Source organism: Arachis duranensis, chromosome 4 (genome assembly GCF_000817695.3).
Source record: "Arachis duranensis cultivar V14167 chromosome 4, aradu.V14167.gnm2.J7QH, whole genome shotgun sequence".
Classification (NCBI taxonomy): Eukaryota; Viridiplantae; Streptophyta; class Magnoliopsida; order Fabales; family Fabaceae; genus Arachis; species Arachis duranensis.
The window spans coordinates 121,852,797-121,854,621 of NC_029775.3; the positions used below are offsets into that span (position 1 = coordinate 121,852,797).

The 1,825-nt window shown below is 33.6% G+C and overlaps 1 protein-coding gene across 1 annotated transcript in view; it reads right to left on the reverse strand.

Moving 5' to 3' along the window:
• The window catches only part of LOC107486848 (ras-related protein RABA5d), a 1,800-nt gene extending 404 nt beyond the window's left edge, over nucleotides 1-1,396 (reverse strand). Inside the window, exons 1-2 of the mRNA XM_021141387.2 lie at nucleotides 861-1,396; nucleotides 2-190 (exon numbers count right to left, since the gene is read on the reverse strand). Of these exons, the coding sequence (XP_020997046.1) occupies nucleotides 2-190; nucleotides 861-1,197 (526 nt within the window). The 5' untranslated portion in view covers nucleotides 1,198-1,396. The remainder of the gene's footprint in view (nucleotide 1; nucleotides 191-860) is intronic.
• Nucleotides 1,397-1,825: the final 429 nt, after the last annotated feature.

Below are 1,825 nucleotides of genomic sequence, written 5' to 3' on the forward strand. Positions count from 1 at the left end.
TTGTATATTTCCCGAATAACCATCTCAAAAGCCGTCTTAACGTTTGTAGCGTCCAAGGCAGAGGTTTCCATGAAAAATAAACCTTCTGCTTCTGCAAGGCTTTTTCCTTCTTCAATGCTTACTGCTCGGATGTTGTCCAGATCACATTTGTTGCCTACAAGCATCATTGCTACTGTTGTGTCGCAATGAGCTGAAAGGTAGTTTAAATAAGTTTAGAGAGTAAGATTTCACAAAACAAAGAATATTGAACTATTTGTTTCCTAGATTATGTTCCATTAGTAATAGATGTGTAATTAATTTTGTGGTAGGAGTACATAAGGAGTAAAAATATTTGTTAGGTGGTTGCACCTGATGTATTCTCTATGTACTCCTACCACAAAATTAATTATACATTTATTACTAATGAAACATTATTTAGATAACATTATTGATAGAAGCACCAAAGCAAACAAACACCACCTAAAAAAGCAGAATTAAGAATATGAGAGCTAAGTCAAGCATACATCTAATCTCTAACATGCATATTAGTTGTCTTATAAACACTAAGTTAATCAATTTACTAGAGTAGCTAATTTGTTAAGATGAAACAAAAGAAGAGAAGCATGTATTATGCCAGTTAGCAACCGAAGACATTCTATAATTAAGGAAGTTAGGTATAATTATCCCTCATAGTAAATTATACACAATGCTATTATGCTCCATTTAAAATCAGACCATAATTTGTAGTTGAATAAAATTCAGGCTTAGCATACATGTGAAATGTGAGCAGATTGAAGTCAACTGAATCGGATTAGTGTGTGGCATAGGAATAGATCTATTCAAGAGATTAAAAGGAAATAGATAGAGTTGAATAGAGTTACTTTTAAGCTCATCGAGCCAGCGACCGACGCTATCGAAGGTGGTTCGGCGGGATATGTCATAGACAATTAGAGCGCCAACTGCACCACGATAGTAGGCGGAGGTGACGGCACGAAAGCGCTCCTGGCCGGCGGTGTCCCAAATCTGGGCCTTGACTTCCTTATTGTCGATCTGGAGGCTTTGAGTTTGGAATTCAACGCCGATGGTGGCCTTAGAGTGGAGGTTGAACTCGTTGCGAGCATAGCGGGACAGAAGGTTGGACTTGCCGACGGCAGAGTCTCCGATTATAACGATCTTGAAGAGGTACTCTTCACCTCCCTCGTCCTCCGATGATGACATTGTTATCCGATTAGAACAGATCACCTGCTGAATTTTGAAATAGAATCAAAAGATCAGAAGAGTAGGGCTTTGCTCTTACTTCTGCTGTGCCTGACCTGTGATGTGTTGAGTGCCGACTACTAAAGACGAGAAGGGAGACAGAGCGAGAAAGGAGAGGGGTTATAAAGATTCAAGTGGATGCCTCCAACCTGGCATCAACACACCGCGTGTTTGTAGTACCATTTTAGATAAAAACTCATCCATTGTACACATAATAATTTAAAGTTGTTAAATAGTTTGATTAATTTGATATAATTTTTATTTAAGGATGATCAATTATTAATTTTACATTAAATTAACTGTACTTAAATTTTTATTTTTTAATTATACATTTGCACATTTATCGTTAGAAATATCATATTTTATTTGATATTTTATTTTTATATTTCTTAAATTTATAATTTATTATAAAAAGTTTTATGAATTATATAACATTATTTTTTATTGTTAATGACATGCACTCGTTAAATTTATCAAAAATAATAATTATTAGCATATTAAAATATAATTATTTAACTTTAAAAATATTAATTTTTTTAAAATATTTGTTAAATAATTACATCTTATGTATTCTTACCATATAATTAAT